General features: G+C 37.1%; 1 protein-coding gene across 7 annotated transcripts in view; it reads left to right on the forward strand.

Moving 5' to 3' along the window:
* The window catches only part of CEP112 (centrosomal protein 112), a 408,382-nt gene that overhangs the window by 247,386 nt on the left and 141,524 nt on the right, over positions 1-19,472 (forward strand). For all 7 annotated transcript variants that reach the window (XM_013054507.2, XM_013054504.2, XM_045080931.1 and 4 more), the window contains one exon: positions 7,280-7,510. In XM_013054507.2, the coding sequence (XP_012909961.1) occupies positions 7,280-7,510 (231 nt within the window). The remainder of the gene's footprint in view (positions 1-7,279; positions 7,511-19,472) is intronic.

A 19,472-nucleotide genomic window follows, 5' to 3' on the forward strand; every position in this document is an offset into this window, starting at 1 on the left:
CTTTTTAATCTGTGATAGATCTGTCGTATTTTTTTAAATTTTAGTATTAATCATTATCTCCTTTTTATAGGTAATAATGCCACAGCTCTATTTTCAGCCTGGATATTGTTTATTTATGCCTTCTTTCTTGTTTCCTTCATCAGTCTTACCAGAAATTGTTTTATCTTGTTAATTTCTTTAATCGGCCTTTTTTCTTAACAATTAAACTTTTAAAAATAAATAGCATGTTGTGGCTACATATTTCCTTCACTTTCGTTTCATCCTTCAGGATTTGATAAAGAATATTTTCATAATCAATCATTTCTGAGAATTTTTATTTAAATGTTAAGAATTTATTTTTATTAAGAAATATGTTAGCATCAATCAATTTAAAAGTCACAAAAATAGATATAGTAAAGTATCTCCCATGCTTCCCTGATTGTTATACTAACTCCCTCATAACCATTTAAAACAGTACAAATGTAAAAAAAAAAAAAAAAGTCTTGTGTCTTCTTCCGGAGATCAATTCTAAGTTTTTAAAGTTAATTTCATTTTGAACCATAGGTTGGTTGGTTGGTTATTTAAGAGAGAAAGTGTGGTGAAGAGGGACAGAGAGAGAGGGAGAGAGAGAATCTTAAGCAAGCTCCATGCCCAGCACAGAGAGAGCCCATTGCAGGACTTGATCTCACGGCTCCGAGATCATGATCTGAGTCAAAATCAAGAGTTGGATACTTAACCAACTGAGCCATACCGGCACCCTGAACCATGAATTATTTAAAGTATATGTTTAAAATTTTGAAGTATATGGGGAATTATTTTAGTTTTGCTGTTACTATTTTTGTCATGGTTCCTAATTTAATTGAATTCTTGTTGAAGATTTTTTTTTTTTCTGTTTTATACCATCACTGTTTTTGCAATATGTTGACACTTAGGTTTCATGGTTTCCTGAGAGAGAAAGAGAGAGATGAAATCTCTTTCTAGAATGGCAGATTTTTCCATTTTCCCCTGTAGTACCATTAAATTTGTTGTATATATAATTTGAGCCTGTTTGATCACATGTATGTAGTTTAGATGTATCTGATGAATGAAATTTTTAAAAATAATTATTTAATGATACTCTATTTTGAGAGTATCTTTGTTTAATATTTTACTGGCCTAATTTTTTCATTTCCTTAGCTTCAGTTTCTTTATGTCTTCAGTATGTCTCATTTAAAAAAGGGTAAATTTTAATTTGTTTTAAAAAATCTGAACTATCACACTCTTTTAAGTAGTTACTTTGGTACATTTACACTTTTGTAATTATTAAAAGACCTTTTTTTCATCTTTCCCACTTTTTTCTATATATCTTTCTTACCCTTATTTTTAAAATAGACTGTATTTTAAAAACACTTTTAGATTTATAGAGAAATCAAGAGGATACTACAAAGAGCTCTCATATCCCTTGCACCCAGTTTACCCTGTTATTAATATCTTATATTAGTATGATACATTGTTTGCAATTATGTACCAATATTGATATATCATCATTAAGTTTATTTTTACCTAATGTCATTTTCTTGTTCCAGGATCTCATCTAGGTTATCACATTACATTTACTTGTCATCTCTTCTTGGTCTCCTCTGCTATGATAGTTTGTCCGATTTTCCTTACTTTTGAAGACCTTGACAGTTTTGAAGAGTACCCATTTGGAATTTGTAAAATGCCTTTCACTGTAATTTGGAATTCTTCTGCAAGGAAGATTTGTTTATTCTCCCTCATCTTATTAATTTAATACATCATTTATTTATATGAGTATGTACTAATGAATATATATTTTGTTCTTTGGAATATATTCCAGTCCTTTTTTTCTCAAATTCTTCCAGCTTTGGCCATTGGGAGGTCTTTCAGTTGGTTCCTATATCAGTTGGTTCCTATATTTCATATTCTCTCAGCAATGAACACTTCCTTAGTGAATGAACACTCGCTAGTACAGAAGATGTTCTGATTCACCTTATGTGTTTCCTTGCTTATGTATTTCCATTCTTAGAATCAGCCATTTGTCCAGGGGCCACTGGTTCCTTTTGTTGGGGAATGGTACTAGAACCCAAAATCTGGGTGCTTAGTGTACCTGTTGCTCCTGGGATGTCATTGACTGAATGTATTCTTTGCCTGCTTTTTAAGTTTTTCTCTTTGTCTTTTGTGTTCTGCCATTTCATTATCTAGTATACAGATGTGGAGCTCTTTCCTTCTTTTCTTCATTTTCTGTGTTTATTCTGCTTAATGTTTCTATGGATTCTTGCTTTTCCCCAGTTCTGGAAAATTCCCAGTCATTTTTGCATATCCTCCCTATTGTCTCTGTCCCCTCCTTCTGGAACTCTAAAGATATATTAGGTATTTTTATTTCAACTTTCATAGCTTTCAACATCTCACTTATAGCCATTATCTTCTAATATTAACATGCTGTATTGAGTAACTTATTAGGATCTCTCTTCTCTTTCATAACTTTTTGCTTCTGCTATGTTTAAACTGCCTTCACACATCTATTCTTTTATTCAAAAACCTTATTTTTGGAAATTATGTTTGTTTTTTTCTCAAATCTGGTAATTTTTGCTTAATGTCTTCTGAAATCGTTTTGTGATTTCATCTTTTGCTGTTTAAAATATTTAATGCATGTTATTTTATCTTATTTTTCTGATAATTCTCATATTTGAAGTACTTGCTAGTGGGAATCCATTTTTGCTAACTCATACCAATGGTGGTTTTTTTCTGGGTTTAGTAATTTTTTTATTATGAGCTCATTTTCTATTTATCCTAATTTATGGAAAACTTAGAGACATTAAACTGAAGAAGCTTTTCTCCAGAGGGAATTTGTTTTAGTTTCAGGCAAGAGTAAATAACACTATGGACCTGGAACCACTTTAGTCCTATTCCGGGCTCTGTGACCTAATTCTGTGGAATCATGTTCAACTCCCATATTCCTTGCCCCTGAAGCTACAATGCTAATAAAGACATTTGTCCTCAAAGATACCTTGTCTTTTGGGCATGCTTACTGCTCATTATCCTATTTTTGGCAAATGTAGTTTACATATGTGATTTTTTGTTTTCTTTTGGTTTTTCTCTTTGGATTTTTCTCTTACTTCCTGTGAGCAAAGAAAGAAAACATTGTATTTTTTTTTAAACATTGTGTTTTATACAGAACTAGTTGTTTCATCTCATGAGGGCCTCTCCAATATCTAATCTGCCAAACTGCCTGAAGTAACTATCCTAAATCACGAATATTCCTGTCTCTTCTTTGCCTTCAACAAGGACAACTACAACATGCAGTTGTTTAGCCCTCTTAATTCTACTTCTCAGATTGTATTCCCATCCATTCCTGTCTGCTGGCCTTCCCATCTCTGGTGTCTCTAACCCATTATATATATACTACCTCCACATTAGTCTTTCTTAATAGAAATTCAGGGGTATTTCTTTGCATACTATCCCCACATACAACTCTCCAGTATCCAAGTATCTTACTGGTTCTCCAGTGCCTTGCTTTTCAGCCCTTGTAGTTTAATATCTTCAATGTCTGCAAAAATGTCTGTTTTCTGAATTTCCCCTATTCCTTTTTGATGCTCTGTTTTTCTTCCATGCAGCTCATTCTTTCTGCTTGAAATATCCTATATTCATCCCTTTCCCCAAATGGTACTATCTCTTAAGGTACATCTCAGATGCATTCCGTTTTATTCAGTTTTCCAGAATTCTTCCTAGCTCAAAGTAACTGTTCTGTCTTTTGAACTTTTATGGTACTTTGTCTTCCTTTGTGGCTTCATGGCTTGTGTCTGTACAAGTGTGTGTAGCTTATATATTTTATATATTACAATCTGAACTCTTTAGAGAATTTTTTTCTTCTAGAAGTCATTTATGGTGGCTTCCACATCATAGATCCTAACAAATAATGAATTATATATAATTATAAAATAAAGAGTAGCATATTGGAAATATTTCATACTTTGGTAGTAATTACTCATAAACTTTCTGTGAATATACAAAGGTAACCTAATACATCAATAACTTATTAATGTGTCTTTATTCCAAGAGTACCTAAAGAATAATTTTTCCATTTTCAAAATAGTCCAAATGATTCTTTCTTAACCATGAACATGCTATCAACTTTTAGATACATTTTGCTTTCATAAAGTGTATTTTTGAATTTTGTTTGGGGCTACTTTGATGATAATCCTGGCAATCCACAATCATTTACAAGGTGTTTCAACCTCTCACTTCTTTTGCCAGAATTGTCAGACTCAGAGTGGTTTCAGAGTCATTAGCTTTCTAAGGAAATTGGTGTGTATGTTTGGTGTTCTTGTGGTTTTTTGTAAATTGTTTTTTTATTGTAGTAAAATATACATATCATAAAATTTACCATTTTAGCCATTTTTAAGTGCACAGCCTGATGTGGTATTAAATACATAGACATTTTTGTGCACCCATCAGCACATTCATCCCCAGAACTCTATCTTGTAAAACTGAAACTCTGCGCCCATGAACTAGTAATCCCCCATCTTCCCTCCAGCCCCTGGCAACCACCGTGCCATTTTCCGTCTTAATGATTTTGACTACCCAAAGTATCTCATGTAAGTAAAATCAACAGCATTTGTGTTTTGGTGAGTGCCTTATTTCACTTAGCATAATGTCCTCAAGGCTTACCCATGTTGTGACATAAGGCAGATTTTCCCCTTTTTTGGTTGAATAATATTGCTTTGTATATAGAGACTCTATTTTGCTTATCCATTTATCTTGTCAATGGACGTCTGGGTTGCTTCCATGTTTTCTGGTCTGTAGTTCTTAACTTGTAATTGAAATCAGCTTAATTAGAAGTTGTCCTTATAGTGTGTCTCTGCTCTTTTATATCAGTCAAATAGATGAAGCTTTCTAGGTCACTATTTATAATATTAAAGAAAATTGAACACATCTATTCCAGATTGATCTTGGCAGTTCCATCACTTTAGTTATCAGCACATGCTAAGGACTGAAATATTAAATACCCTAGGGAAATCTTCGGCATTAAGTTCTTTCATTTAATGTTTATTTCTTCCATAATTAGTTGATTCATTTTTCAGTATAATTTTTCTATTTGAAAACCATCTTTGGACTACAGCCAATGTATATCAGTGTGCCAGCAATTTAAAATGCCTTCCTTAAGTTATCATCACATTCCTAGTCAACTAATAAAAATATACAAAATTATGAAGTAAAGCAGTGGCAAGGGTGTGGAAAGACAGGTTCACATACCCACTGTTGTTCACATTGGAAATGGATCCAGTGTTTCTGTAGAGCAATTTGGAAAGAAAATTAGAAAGTTTTTCTTATCTTTTAACCAAAAAATTTTGATAATATAACCTAAAAGCAAAATACCAGTGTAATTTATTCATAGATGTTTCATATGTAATAATGACTAACTGAAAATAAGACCAATATCCAAGAATAATGATTAAGTAAATTACAATGAGTTGCAATGATGAAGTATCAAAGAGCCACTAAAGTGACAAATACACTAAAAAATGGGAATGAAGATGTAAAGTTAGGTATAGGAAAAGGTAGAACAGTATCTAAACAGTGATTATATCATTAAAAATATTTGTATGTACAGGGACGCCTGGGTGGCTCAGTTGGTTGGACGACTGCCTTCGGCTCAGGTCATGATCCCAGGGTCCTGGGATTGAGTCCCGCATCGGGCTCCTAGCTCCACGAGGAGTCTGCTTCTCTCTCTGACCTTCTCCTCACCCATGCTCTCTCTCACTGTCTCTCTCTCAAATAAATAAATAAAATCTTAAAAAAATATATTTGTATATACATTGTCAAAGACTGAAATTCAATTTGGGGTGGAGTCAGTGGTTTTGGAAAGCTAACTTTTTTTGGTTAATTTTTTATTTTTTTATAAAGACATTATGACCATGCAACTTTGGGATATAACTTTATTTTAATCATAGTGAAAATTAGAGGTGAAGTATACAATAACAGTAAATTAATAAAATACAATAAATGTCATTCCCTATAAAAAATTCTTACTGCTTTGATACAATATAGTATGTGATAAAAACGAAGGCTTTCTTATCAGACTGAATTTAGATAAAATCTTTGCATGTCTCTTTTTCTTGGAGTACGTGTCTTAGTCTGTTCAGGCTTCTACAACAAAATACCGCAGGCTGGGTGGCTTCTAAATAACAGAAATTCATTTGTCCCAGTTCTGAGGCTGGGACGTCAGAGATCAAGGCATCAGCACGGTTGTGTTCTGATGAGGACCCTCTTCCTGGCTCAGTAGTAGCACCTTCTCGCTGAGTCCTCACATGGTAGAAGGAGCAAGGAATCTCTTGAGTTTCTTTTGAAAAGGCACCAGTTCCATTTTATAAAGGCATTTATTACATCCTAAAGGCCCAAGATGACCTGTGTACGTGAAAGAAGAGGAAAAATTGGACCTATGTGTCTAGAAATCAGGGAACACTGTGGATTGTCAGCCGCCATCAGAAGGTAGAAGGGAGCCATGGGCCAGAGTCCCTCTCGGACCTCCAGAAGGAATCAACCCTGCCAGCACCTTGATCTCAGACTACTCATCTCTAGAACCATGAGAGAGTAGATGTCTGTTGCATTAAGCCACCCAGTTCATGGTACTTGTTATGGGATCCTCAGGAAACTAATATGCCCCATATGTTTGGGAATTAAGAAACCTGCTTCTAAATTGTTTATAAGTCAAAACAGAAAATAATGAAGGAAGTTAAAAAATGTTTTGACCTAAAGGATCATGAAAATCTACACTTGAGAGATTAAACATATGTAAAAGTTGGAGGAGTACATATTCTTAAGTTCATAAATCAGAAAAGAAGAAAGTATAAAAATAAATGAGCTGAATACTAAAAAGAAGAAATCAGGAGGAGGAATATAAAATAAACCCAAAAATGTAGAATGCTTGACATCATGAATTAAGAGCCAGTATCAATGACATAAAACCAAAGATACCATAGCAAGCACTAGATGAATCTTAGGAACATAACATTGAATATTTGAAAAAGCAAGTTGCAGAAGAATACATGTGACGTTCCACTTACATAGATATTTGAGACAAATGAAACTAAACATGTTGTCTATGGGAAAAAGGTGTTAGGTAGAATTTACCTCTAAGCCAGGAGGGAATGGCATGGGATGGGGGAATAAGTGGAGGAGGGCAGGAAGGGGGAGGGAGGGAGGGAGGAGTGAACTTGTATGTTTGTTAACCTTTGGCAATTCTTCTTTGACAATTTTCCTATTCATATCCTCTGCCCATTTTCCCATCTTTAAAAACAAGGTTATTGCTGACATGGAGGCCCAAGTGCACAAGCTGAGAGAAGAGCTGATTCACGTGAATTCTCAGCGGAAGCAGCAGCTGATAGAGCTCGGTCTTCTTCGCGAAGAGGAGAAGCAGAGGGCTGCAAGGGACCACGAGACTGCTGTCTACAAACTGAAGGCTGAGTCAGAAAAGATGAAGATGGAGCTGAAAAAGACTCATGCTGCGGAGACCGAGGTGACGCTGGAAAAGGTAAGCTCTCCAGCTGGATTTGTGCAGACCACTGAAACCTATGATCGGGCCCCACTGCTGCCACCCTCGCATTTAATCTCTACAAAGTGGTGAACATAGAGCTGCTCCTGAAACCTAACAACTCTTCAACGGAGCCATTTAAGTGTCTTGCTCTATGTTTAAGCACCACAAAAATCATCCAGAGAGTTAGGTTTCCTATTTTCCCTTGACGTTCATGGAAAGGATAGTATGGAATATCCCATTCCGTAGTGATTAAACGTACATTGTTATACAGCAATGTAGAATACTGTCCAATATTGCACTGAATAGGGATACTTGAGCTGTAGCTCCAAGTTTTCCTAGGTTAAGACTAGGTTCCATATCTTTTTCCATATCTTTTTTGGTTTCCTAATAGTCATTTCTAGATTTTACAGTCTTTTGTAACATAAATGATGACATAATTCCAGATTACTAATCTGATTACTTAATCTGAAATAAGGAAAGTTTCTTGAAAATTACATATTTTTGAAATATATGTCAATATAAGGTTTACACATTTTGAATCAAATGATTTTCCAGGCATAATCTCAAATATTTGTTCTTGCAATGTTCTGGAAAGGTGGGAACATTGTAATTGTGTAATAAATGTGTATTAACAATAACAACTGTAAATTTCCTCTTGAGTTCCTTAAGACCAGTCTAATCTTGAGATTAAGAAACTTGGAAAGGGTAATCGAAGAGTCTTTCAATTCTGCTTACCTTTTTTTCAACCTTTTCTTCTTCATCTTTAACTGTTACGCCTTCATGGAGCGCACACCACCTTTCTAGGCACTGCTCTCTTGGTTTTACATGGATTGTGAGTCTAAGGTGCTTCTTTTATAGCATCTTAAGTTATTTGAGACTCAGACTTCAGCAGATGTTGCCCTTGGCTGAACCCAGAAATAAATAGGAACTAGACTCTAAAGAGGCAGAAGTGAGCCTGGCTTGTCGGAGGAATAGCATGGAGGCTGATATGGCCAGAAATAGTGACCAAGGAGGAGGAAGAGGAGGAGAAGGTTGTGATGAGGTCAGGGAAGAAACCTCGGGGGGTGGACCTATGTCCTGTGGGTCTGTGAGGGCCCTTGAGAGGGTTTGGCTCTCTGGCGTAAGACTTCACAGTTTTTGAGCAGAGGACTGGCATGTGTTGATTCACATTAGAGTAGGATCTCTCCGTGCATGCTGAGGACAGACTGAATTGAGGGCAAAGAAGGAAGTAGGGAGACTAGTTAAAAGGCCATTGTGGGCACTTGGACAAGATGACAGAGGCTCAGGCCTGGGCAGCAGCAGCAAAGGGTAGAAACTGATAAAATTCAGGGTAGGCTCTGAAGGTGGAGCTGACAGTGACCGCTGTTGGTTCAGATGTGGGGTGGAAGAGAGAAAGAGGGGCACGCTGTTGAACAGTCAAGGGTGAAGCCGAGGTGACTTGCTGGAGCCGGTGGCCCAATGGACTCCGCCTACTGGTGGCCGAAGGAAACTGGTCAGAACAGTAGGTGGGGCCTGTGGGGCCGTGTTCCAGTTGAGATGCCTTTTATACATCTATATGAGGCTGTTGGGGGTAATTCCATCAAAGTAATGCAAAAGAAGAATGTTTTGATCTTAAAATATGGAAAGTTTCGGGAATTAGAGAAATTCCAATAGTTTAGAGAAGTTTTACCCCTCTGACAATAGCACATCAGTGAGATGGATAGGGAGTGAAAGGGATGTTTTTGTATCCTCCCTAGAGATTCTTTTTTTTTTTTTTTTAAGATTTATTTATTTGAGAGCGAGTTCATGAGCAGGGGGAGAGGCAAAGGCAGAGGGAGACCAGCAGACTCTCCCCTGAGCGAAGAGCCTGATGTGGGGCTCCTTCCCGTGACCCAGAGATCATGGCCCTAGGTGAGATCAAGTGCTGGATGCTTAACTGACTGAGCCACTCAGGCTCTCCTCTCTCTGGTGACTCTTACAAACACCTAGCCTTGGGTCCCTTTGTCTCTGCCAACAGTTCGAGGTATTTCAGAATAAATGTTCTTAAATGACACACATACCAGTGCACAATGATAAGAAAATCGGGCATACCAAAACCAGACTTATAAAACATACAAGCTTGGCCTTAATTGTCTTGCATTATATATTCACATTCCAAATGTTTCTTTTTAGTAGAAGATGAACCTTTTCAAGTATAGGTTTATATGTGTTATAACTAATTATCAGGTTATAGGTAATAAAAAATATTAGAAACCATTAGTAATTTATTTGGCAAACATTTCTGGGAGATCTTCTATAACCCTGAAAGGCATTATCCCAGACACTATGAGGATATATAAGAAAAAGGGAAAAAAGGCACAGTCCTCAAGGAGATCATAAAATTACAGTGACATCAAGACATACACACATACGAAAATAACTGTAATGCAAGGTGGAGTGTGAATTGGGGGAAATTATTTCTGTTAATGAAATCAGGAAAAATTAACTGGACGAGATGTCACTTTTACTAGGATTTTGACCAGTAGACATGCAAGATAACATTCTAAGCCCAAGAAATAACACCAGCAAGAGCAAGCAAAGGCGTTTACAAGCACGGCATGGAGGTTAATCAAGGGGAAAGGTTAGTAGTTAAGCTAAAAGGTAGCTTGGGATCACAGAGAGTTTCCAAAGCTGTCATAGTATTTTAGCTTTGTTGGGTAAACAGTGAGGAGCTGCTGAAAGTTTTTAGCACTGAATGTCACAATTCAAGTGATTCTTAGGAAAATCTTTCTGTCCATGTTGTTCAGATGCCCTTGCTGTAGGAGTAGTTGGCAGGGACCAGATTAAGGTAAGCAGGAGGTCCCTGAGGGCATGTTCAAGGTGCAGGAACGTGGTGAGAGCATAGCATGACAGAGGGCTAAAGGGGACATGTTTGAGAATCATCTCAGAGATGGCATTGATTAGACTTGTGAAGTATCACCCAACCCTTAATAAACTGGGAAAGTGGGAGACGTCTGGTTTGGGGAGGAAGAAGGTAGGTACCATTATGAACTTTTTGACTTTGAAGTGCCTCCACTTCACCCAGCTGGGCTGTTCACTTGCTGTGGAAGGAACGTTTGTGGGTAATCATAAGAGAAGGCAGGACTCGAGTAGACAGCTGTGGGGATCACCCACAGAGAGGGCCTGTTCAAGAGAGAGACACAGGAGGAAAACAGACAACTGTGAAGAAAGAACTATGTTGAAGAGTTTGGAGATGAAATAGTCAAAGAAGGGTCTTCAAGGTAAGAGGAATCTGAGAAAAATGAGTTTTCATGGAAACAAAGGAAGAGACTATTTGGAAAGATGGATTTTCAAGAATGTGACAGAAAATCAGGAAGGATGAGGGAGGAGGAAAAGTCCTGGGATTTGAAAGTGAGAAGTCACGGATAATCTTGGACAGAGCCCTGAAAAGGAGAGCATGAACAGAAACACGATCATGGATAAATGAGACCATGGAGCTTTGTGAATACTCTATTGTTTCAGAAAATCTGATATTAAAAGGAAAGTGTCATTCCAAAGGAGTATACTTTAGGCTGAGAATGTCTTGCAATACACAAGAAGGGACCAGTGGAGAGGAAGAGCTTAGTGATGCCGAGACCCACGGACACCTGAGAGCTTGCTGAGACAGAAGGGTCTGGATGAAAGACCAGCACAGGCACACCCTTGCCCCTTGGCCACAGGATCCAGCCACAGGAGACCTCAGCCTGTTCCTGGAGTAGGCCTCACGCTCTCCTTCCTCCAGGTCTTTACACCCACCACCCCTCTGTCTGGGATGTTCTTCCCCTAGATTTCCTGCGGCCATCCTCCTCCTCCTCACTCCATACTGTTCAGTGTTCCTCCCTGACCTCTCTCTGTAGAGTCATGCCCAGCTCTACCACCTTCACTGGTCCCGTTGTCTTCATAGCTCATCTCACCATCTGGAATCATCTTTTCATTTTTCTGATTGTTTATTTTCTATTCATACCCACCCCCCACCCCCCCATCCCCCCATTAGCATATCTGCTCCATCACGAGGACCTTGTCTGCCTTGCTCACTTCTGTACTGCTAGTGTTGAGAAAACTCGGCACATGGTAGGTGCCCTCCTAGTACATACTAAGTAAGTGAATGATGGGAGCCATGACTTTCAAGGAGGAAGGAAGAAAGGAGAGGACTGGCAGATATACAAGGTGGTTCTGCGGCGAGACTTGCAGAGAGCTTCTATCTGATATCATCTGTGTTTCTAATAGAAAATAGCAGGAGTTTCAGAGTAAGGAGTTCCAGGACCAACAACATAGCCTGGCTTCATGCTGGGCCAATGGCTAGAATGTGGCTGGAAGGAAGCAGGAGTAAGTGCATTTGCCGAGGTAGAACTGGGATTCTGCCGGTCGAGGCGGGAGGATGGCAGCATGAGTCTGGAAGAATGAAATGCTCTTGAATTGAACTGAGGACAGAAGTAGCATAAGAAGAGAGAAAGGGATTTTATCATGGTAGAACTTTAGCTGCCATGGTTAACGGTGCTGGCAGACTTCATGAGAACATAGGGACTTGTGGGCAAAAGGAGAGTCTGGGGAAAGGGACAAGAGCATTGACTAAGCTAATGTTTAGTGCCGTGAGTTTGGTTTTGGTTGAGTTGGTGGAATTAACCAATCCCAAGGTCCATATGATAAAATACAAGTGGTGGGCTCCTGACATGAAGAGGGATTTCTGTTTCCAGTTGATACGTGTTTTTACTCAACTGGTAAAAGGAGTTGAGCATTTCTAACTGCAGGAAGACCAGGAGTCCCTTGAAAGCAGTCCTTTTGAAATGCTTATTTCTAAAGTGCAGAATCCCATGTGGCACCTCCCACAAAGTAGCCATTCATAAATATTGAGAAAATGAAAGAATGATGGTGAACTGAGAAAATCAGTCTAGCCATGTACATGGTAATATGAATAAATAAGACATTGGTTTTGATTCATCCACGTTTGACTTCAACCCATTCTAAATTCTTTAGATGGGGCAAAATACCTCTCTATAGTCATATCTTCATTTCTTTAGTGTTGTAATTTCCTCCTTGTTACTTAGCAAGTTAAATGTATAGCATCAAAGGTTTTTTCAGACAGAGTTTTATATTTTTGTGCACACATCAGTAGAGTTCTTAACCTGAAAATCTGATTTAACACTTGTGAACTGGTAAGATAATCTCATTGCTGCCTGGTGTGTCATTGTGCATGCTGCTTGAATTCTTCCACTGTATTTTAGAAAAGGCTTAATGTTTTATCATGTTTAAATCAGAAGACTAAAATATTTGCCAGCAGCTCAAAATCCTGTCAGAATTGAGGGGTTTATGAATTAATTTTCTTTCGTTAAGTATAAAATCGAGGTTCAAAGAGGAGAGGAAAATAACACCAGAATAATAAATAATCCAAATGAAACATTCCCGGTGGGTCTGGGTTTTGTCAGTGGCACTTACAACCTTGAGGTTGTGAAGGAATCCCCGAGTCCAGACCCTACCTGGGTCTCTGTCAGCAGCAGCTCCAGACCTGCTGCCATCTGCAGTGGCTTTAAGAGAAGCATGAAATCCTCCACCAGGTGAGAAGACTTGATCTAGAGAATCTGAGAGAGTCTGTGATTGACATTTGCAAAGTGAAAGCTTCTTTTCTAGCCTTTTGAAATCTTTTCAAACCAAATTGAAACAAAGTCCCTGAAAAACATGAGCTTTTGACAAATTACAAACAATTACTAAGTGAGGGTAGTGAGTCATTTTCAGAAGTCTGGTTAAAACTTTGGTATTTACAATTTACCATTGTTTCAGAAACGTATTGGGTTATTTTTAAAATAACCCTTCTTGAAATAAGAGGCTATTTGAGAAAATATAGGAAATAGAGAAATGTAAAATTTCCTATTATTACCCCCAGGTAGTGATAACCTAGTGATAATTTAGTGTGCATGTAAAATAGCACATTATGTGACTTTAGAGGACCGAGATCACACTTAATAAACAGTGTAGTCTTTTGCTTTTTTAAAAGTCATGCTAAGTATATTCCAAGGTCATTGGAGATTCTTTGAAAATATAGTTTTCATTGTTTCATGATACTCCATTTTATGGATGCAGCATAATAGAGTGTAGTTTTCTCTTATTTTTAAACATTTAGCTTTTTTAAAAAATTGCCTACATTGACACAGAGATGAACATCTTTATATATAAATTTTTGTCAACACTTCCATTGTTTTTGTCTTAGGTTAAGATCCCAGTAGAATTACAGGGTCAGATTGGTTGTGCTAATTTATATTGTTCTGTAACAGAATATGTTTTATCTAGCCAGTCCTTACCATTAATACTTACCTTTAATTTTTAGTAAAAAAAAGTTTTATTTTTAATTTGCATCTTAAGGAGTTAACTCAAACACTTAAAATAGATTCATGTGTGTATTTCATTTTCTGAGAATTGCCTATTCCCACTCTTTGACAGTTTGTCTTCTCTTAGTCTCCTGATGTTATTCTCATCACCTTGCAGGATGAAAAAATTCTTAGCCTTGTGGCAAATATTTTTGGTGCTTGCTGTTTCATTTTATCATTTAACTTTATACAAAAGATCTTACTTGTAGTTAGTGTAATCTGTCCATCATTTCCTTTGTGAATTCTCTATTATAAGTAGTTGTTTTAAGCTTCACTGTTTGAAAATATACTAAAAACTAAATATTTAAAAATATAGGAACACATTAAACATTTTTCGCACCGTACTCACTATACTAAGTAAAAAGCACTTGTGAAATTGACATAGCATTTGCCAGCTTGGGTTCCTGGTCTGTAATTTTAATAGTGTCTGAAGGATCATACTGGAATTCTGCCAGCCTGAAGTCATTAAAAGGCTTTGAGCAACAACTCAGCATCTTTTTCAAATTTAAGAAAAGCTCCATATGGCATAATTATTCAAAGCTAAGGTCATAGAAACTACTTAAACCTTTGAAATTTATAATTAAAGGATTAATATTAACTTATGAAGACGTTGTCATTTTGGCTTAAAATGGAATTCTAATCTCAACTCTGGTCCCTTTGCTTTGATCTTTTCCCTGACTTTTTCCTTTGCTAAAAATATGAAGTTTTATATCCTCAAATTTTTAAATTAAATATTATCCTCAAACAGTTCAGACTTATAAAAATTGATTGACAAACAACATCCACTCTAAATTTTACAGTATTTCACAAATGTTGGTCTTCAAGTTGGCATTTTCCTCTGGCTGCAGCTTAATATAATGGATCACAATGATACTTCTAAACATAACAGTAAATTAATTTACAAAAAACACCATGCAAAAATGGCAACTTAGAAAACCGTGGGTGTGTAAATAATTTGAACGTGATGAATTGGTGTTCTTTTATATGAAGGCTTAGAATTTTCAAATAGTCTTCAAAGTACCTGCATCGAAAACCTTCTTGAAGTGGTGAATGGGAACTGTGTCTTGTTTCACACCAGAGCTAGACTTTTTTGTCATTTGGACAATATCGACAAAGCAGCACAAACCAAATATTTTAGTTAAAGCAGTTAACATATCTCCTACGTAACAAGAGGAAGTGTGTGTTCCTTAGAGACACAGTTTTGCATTGATCCTCAGGTCTCCCCTACTTTTTCTGGTTCGGGTATGAGGCACCTGTTTCACAGTGATTCCACGAAGTACTGGAATAATGTCTGCGGTGTCTTTTTATTAAACAAAAAGAGCTGATGTTGGATATTTACACTGTTGGGCTTTTACCACCCCAACCAGGGGGCGGGACTGCCACGCTCATTGCAAATCAGGGATGCAGATGGCAGCAGGCTGCCCCCCACTGAATGCGGCTCTCCCTGTTTCCCAGAGAATCTTTTGCCAATTCTCCCTCTGCCTCTTCGCTGCATGTTCAAGAGCACTTCTATTTTCTGGCAATCTGGAAGAGCATATCAGTAGCTTAACTTCAAAGTCTAGTTTTCCTGGGCTAGGGAGCTATATTTTCCTTGGAGAAAATTAAAAGAGTATATTCCATGTTAAGGCTATTTCAAAATAAAATCTAGAATTACAAATGAATCATTGTTTATATTTAAAGTAAATATTTACAATTTATAAGATTAACCCTCCCTTGTCTTTGTTTGCCCTAATTTCCTAATATTCTAATCGTACCATTGTAAATGAAGTTCTGCCATTCACCAGAACTTGTTGGTTTTATCCTTTGGGATTTTCTTAAGGGAAGAAATTTCTACCTAGAATAAAAGGAAAATCTCTAGGTCAGGATAGCAAAAGATGGTATTTTGATTTGAGAAGTTGTTGAAAATAGAACAATTTATTTGGCATCTTCGGAGATTGATATCCCAACTGAGAGAATTCGGAATAAAACAAGTAGGTATTTGTGCGAAAGGAATTTATGTGTGTGTTCATTTTGGTTTTTGTGAAGTTTTCTTGTTATGTATTGTGTGTGTGTGTGTATGTGTGTTTGAGTTGAGATTAGCATTGATAATTATACAGTCCTTTCAATCCTTTCAGCTTCATGGCTAAACCTGTAGGAGTCTTATTGGCAGTGAATCTTTTTTTTATAACATGGAAGAAAATAAAATGAGGGGCACCTGGGTGGCTCAGTGGGTTAAAGCCTCTGCCTTCAGCTCAGGTCATGATTCCAGGGTCCTGGGATCCAGCCCCGCATCGGGCTCTCTGCTCTGCTGGGAGCCTGCTTCTCTGCCTACTTGTGATCTCTGTCAATTAAGTAAATGAAATCTTTAAAAAGATAAATGAAATTAAAAAATATGTATTTCATTAGTATCTTCAACAATGATGAAGTGATTACAGATGAGAACAGAAAGAGTAATTTGTGGCACTGTCTTGGTTTACCATAAATGGGGGGGCGTGTACATCCCAACTTGCCTAGGAAGGTCCCAGTTTGCACCTGTTGTCCCAGGATCCTGAATGATTAAACATTTCTCCACCTCTTTCAATCTTAAACATGTCCCAGCTCGAGTGTTAAGCTCTGTGATTACCCTAAGTAGGAGGGTGCTTTTTATGTAAAGGAGGCATCTTTTCTCTTTATATATCCTGTGATTTAATTACTGAACATTATAATGCTGACTACATATATTTTAAATGAGTACCTTTCTGAAAATAATACTGAACTTATAGATAACTAGACTCTAATTATTTTAACATCCTGACTAGCCTTCTGATCGATGTTTTTTCTATCACACACCAACATTTCAGTAACATTTTGATGCACTTCGATTGAAAGTATTTTCTGTTTGTTAGGAGGCTCAAGGAGATCGGAATGAAGAGGCACAGAGCCTCCCTATCCATAATCCTGCCTGCTTTATTTGGAGACTTTTAGAAGGGGAGGGCAGAGGATGAGCTGATGGGCATTTGGTATTAGGCACTGAGGGCCTGATGTCACAGAAAGGCCAAAGGGCATAGCACATTGGAAGAGCACTGGGCTGGGAGTCAAGTCTCCTTCTAATCATGGTTCATAGTAAAAGGGAGACAATTACTCACTCTGGAATGGGGTTTCCTAATTCAGTATTGTGAGGATTAAATTAATAGTTGAATGGGGTGCCTGGGTGGCTCAGTTGGTTAAGGCGTCTGCCTTCCACTCATGTCATGATCTCAGGAAGGCCCTGAGTCGGGCGCTCTGCTCAGTTGGGAGTCTGCTTTTCCCTCTCTCTCTCTCTCTGCCCCCTCTCCCTGCTCATGTGCACTTTCTCTTTCAAATAAGTAAAATCTTAAAAAAAATTAATTAATAATCAAAAATGGTCATTTAACTAAATTGAATATATTATGGGACACAGTAAAAATAACAGAAAAAGTGTAGTTAGTGTAAATATACCTCTTCATCCTCACGAGTAATTAAGGAAATGCTAAGACAAGACATTACTTTTCATGTATTGAATAAACAAATAATTTTAAGTGATACTATCACTTTTAATTAATAATACCAAATACCAAAGATGATATGAATAAATACTCCAAAATGCTATTAGTGAGCATATAAATTGGTATAACTTTCCTGAAAGCCTTTAGTTATCTATATTGTGGGCTTTTAAAATATTCATCTCTTTTGATGTAGTGGTCTATTTTTTGGTCAGCATAATATCAATACCAAAACCCAAAAAAGATATCCCTCTAAGAACAGATTAATCTCAGAAATCTGTTACATTTCTATACAGGGGCAGGAAGAGGTATTAAGATAACAATCCCACTTAAAATTGCACAAAAATAAGATACCTAAGAATAAACGTAACTGAAGAAGTCAAACACCTCTACTCAAAAAACTATAAAACACTGATGAAAGAAATTGGAGAGGACTCAAAGAAACAGAAAGACATCCCATGCTCATGGACTAGAAGAGCAGATATTGTTAAAATATCTATACTACCCAAAGCAATCTGCAGATTTAATGCAATCCTTATCAAAATAACAGCATTTTTCATAGAACTACAACAAAAAACCCTAAAATTTGTATGGAACCAAAAAAGACCTAGATAGCCAAAGTAGATTTGAAAAAGAAAAGCAAAGCTGGAGGTATCACAATTCTAGACTTCAAGTTATATTACAAAACTGTATAAAACAGTATGGTATCAGCACAGAAAATGGGAACATAGAGCAAAAGAAAAGAATAGAAAACTCAGAAATAAACTCATAATCATATGGTCAGTTAATCTCTGACAAAGCAGGAAAGAATATCAAATGGGAAAAAGTCTCATCAACAAATGATGTTGGGAAAACTGGTCAGCTATAGACAAAAGAATGAAACTGGACCATTTTTTACACTATACACAAAAATAAACTCAAGATAAATTGACCTGAGGGGTGCCTGAGTGGCTCAGTCAGTTAAGCATCCGATTCATGATTTTAGCTTGGGCCGTGATCTCAGGGTTGTGAGATTGAGCCCTGTGTTGGATTCCTTGCTCCAAGTCGAGTCTACTTGAGATTCTGCTTGAGATTCCCTCTGCCCCTCCCCCAACTCAAGTATGCACACACTCTCTTTATAAAATAAATGATTAAAATCTTTTTTAAAAGTGGATTTACCTGAAAGGATAAAAATCCTAGAAGAAAGCAGAGGCAGTAATGTCTCTGAGTTGGCCATAGCAACATTTTTTAGGTATGTTTCCTGAGGCAAGGGAAACAAAAGCAAACATAAATTATTGGGACTACATTATTAAAATAGAAAGCTTCTGCACAGAAAAGGAAACAATCAACAAAACTAAAAAACAACTTACTGAATATGAGAAGATATTTGCAAATGATACATCCAAGAAAGGGTTAGTATCCAAAATATGCAAAGAACTTTCACAAATCAACACCCAAAACCAAATAATCCGATTTTAAAATGGACAGAAGATATGAAGACATTTCTTTGAAGACATCCAGATGGCCAACAGACACATGAAAAGATGCTCAATATCACTCATCAGGAAAAGGCAAATCAAAAAAAAAAAAAAACCACAATAAAATATCACCTCACACCTGTCAGAATGGCTAAAATCTAAAACACAAGAAACGAGAGGTATTGGCCAGGATGGTGGAGAAAGGAAAACCCTTTGTGCTATTGATGGAAATGCAAACTAGTGTAGCCACTATGGAAAACAGTATGAAGTTTCCTCAAAAATTTAAAAATAGATCTACCCTATGGTCTAGTAATTGTACTAGTGGGTATTTCCCCCCAAAATACAAAAACATGAATTCAAAGGAATATATGCACCCCTTTGTTTATAGGAGCTTATTTACAATAAACAAGATATAGAAGCTGCCCAACTGCCCATCAATAGATGAATGGAGAAAGAAGATGTGGTATATATCCAATGGAATATTATTCAGCCATAAAAAAAGAATGAAGGGACACCTGGGTGGCTCACTTGGCTAAGCCACTGCCTTCGGCTCAGGTCATAATCCCAGGGTCCTGGGATTGAGTCCCACATTGGGTTCTTTGCTCAGTGGGGAGCCTGTTTCTCTCTCTGCTTCTGCCTCCACTCTGCCTGCTTATGCTCTCTCTCT

The sequence above is a fragment of the Mustela putorius genome, unplaced genomic scaffold (assembly GCF_011764305.1).
Source record: "Mustela putorius furo isolate JIRA1106 unplaced genomic scaffold, ASM1176430v1.1 tig00000487_pilon_pilon_pilon, whole genome shotgun sequence".
NCBI classification, from domain to species: domain Eukaryota; kingdom Metazoa; phylum Chordata; class Mammalia; order Carnivora; family Mustelidae; genus Mustela; species Mustela putorius.